Source organism: Penaeus monodon, chromosome 22 (genome assembly GCF_015228065.2).
Source record: "Penaeus monodon isolate SGIC_2016 chromosome 22, NSTDA_Pmon_1, whole genome shotgun sequence".
In the NCBI taxonomy this organism is placed as follows: Eukaryota; Metazoa; Arthropoda; class Malacostraca; order Decapoda; family Penaeidae; genus Penaeus; species Penaeus monodon.
The window spans coordinates 21,325,940-21,326,756 of record NC_051407.1 but is presented as its reverse complement, the minus strand read 5'-3'; the positions used below and the strand labels follow the sequence as shown (position 1 = coordinate 21,326,756).

General features: G+C 52.4%; 1 protein-coding gene across 1 annotated transcript; it reads left to right on the top strand.

Annotated features, from left to right (window-relative positions):
* Positions 1–66: 66 nt before the first annotated feature.
* Positions 67–477, top strand: LOC119587355 (octapeptide-repeat protein T2-like). The gene has a single exon (XM_037936101.1). It carries the CDS (start codon positions 67–69, stop codon positions 475–477), a length of 411 nt encoding a protein of 136 aa, XP_037792029.1.
* Positions 478–817: the final 340 nt, after the last annotated feature.

The following is an 817-nucleotide window of genomic DNA, read 5'->3' as shown; positions in this document are numbered from 1 at the left end:
GGGAGCATAGGACGAGAACAGGCCGACAGATAGAGCATGGGACGGGAACAGACCGACAGATAGAGCATGGGACGGAACAGACCGACAGATAGAGCATGGGACGGGAGCAGACCGACAGAGGGAGCATGGGACGGAACAGACCGACAGATAGAGCATGGGACGGGAACAGACCGACAGATAGAGCATGGGACGGGAACAGACCGACAGAGGGAGCATGGGACGGGAACAGACCGACAGAGGGAGCATGGGACGGGAACAGACCGACAGAGGGAGCATGGGACGGGAACAGACCGACAGAGGGAGCATGGGACGGGAACAGACCGACAGAGGGAGCATGGGACGGGAGCAGACCGACAGAGGGAGCATGGGACGGGAGCAGACCGACAGAGGGAGCATGGGACGGGAACAGACCGACAGAGGGAGCATGGGACGGGAACAGACCGACAGAGGGAGCCAGAAAGAAAAACAGGCCGATAGGTGAAAGAGGACATTAATAACAGACAGAGATGGAATAAAAAATGGAAACAGACAGAAGAAAGCAAAGAGACAGATGGAATTTTAGACGAATTGAGACAAAGCTATTCAACTGGAGACACACACTCACACACAAAGCCACATATAGGCGAAAATGCAGACAGATGGAACCAGGGACGATATAAGACGAAAATAGACAGATGGAGTTGCAGACGAAAACAGACAGACAGACGGAGCAGCAAACGATAACAAATAGATGGAACCAGACACGAAACAGACGGGCAGTTGGAATTAGCGACGAGAACAGACAAACAGATAATAATAAAGGCGAAAAAAACAGACA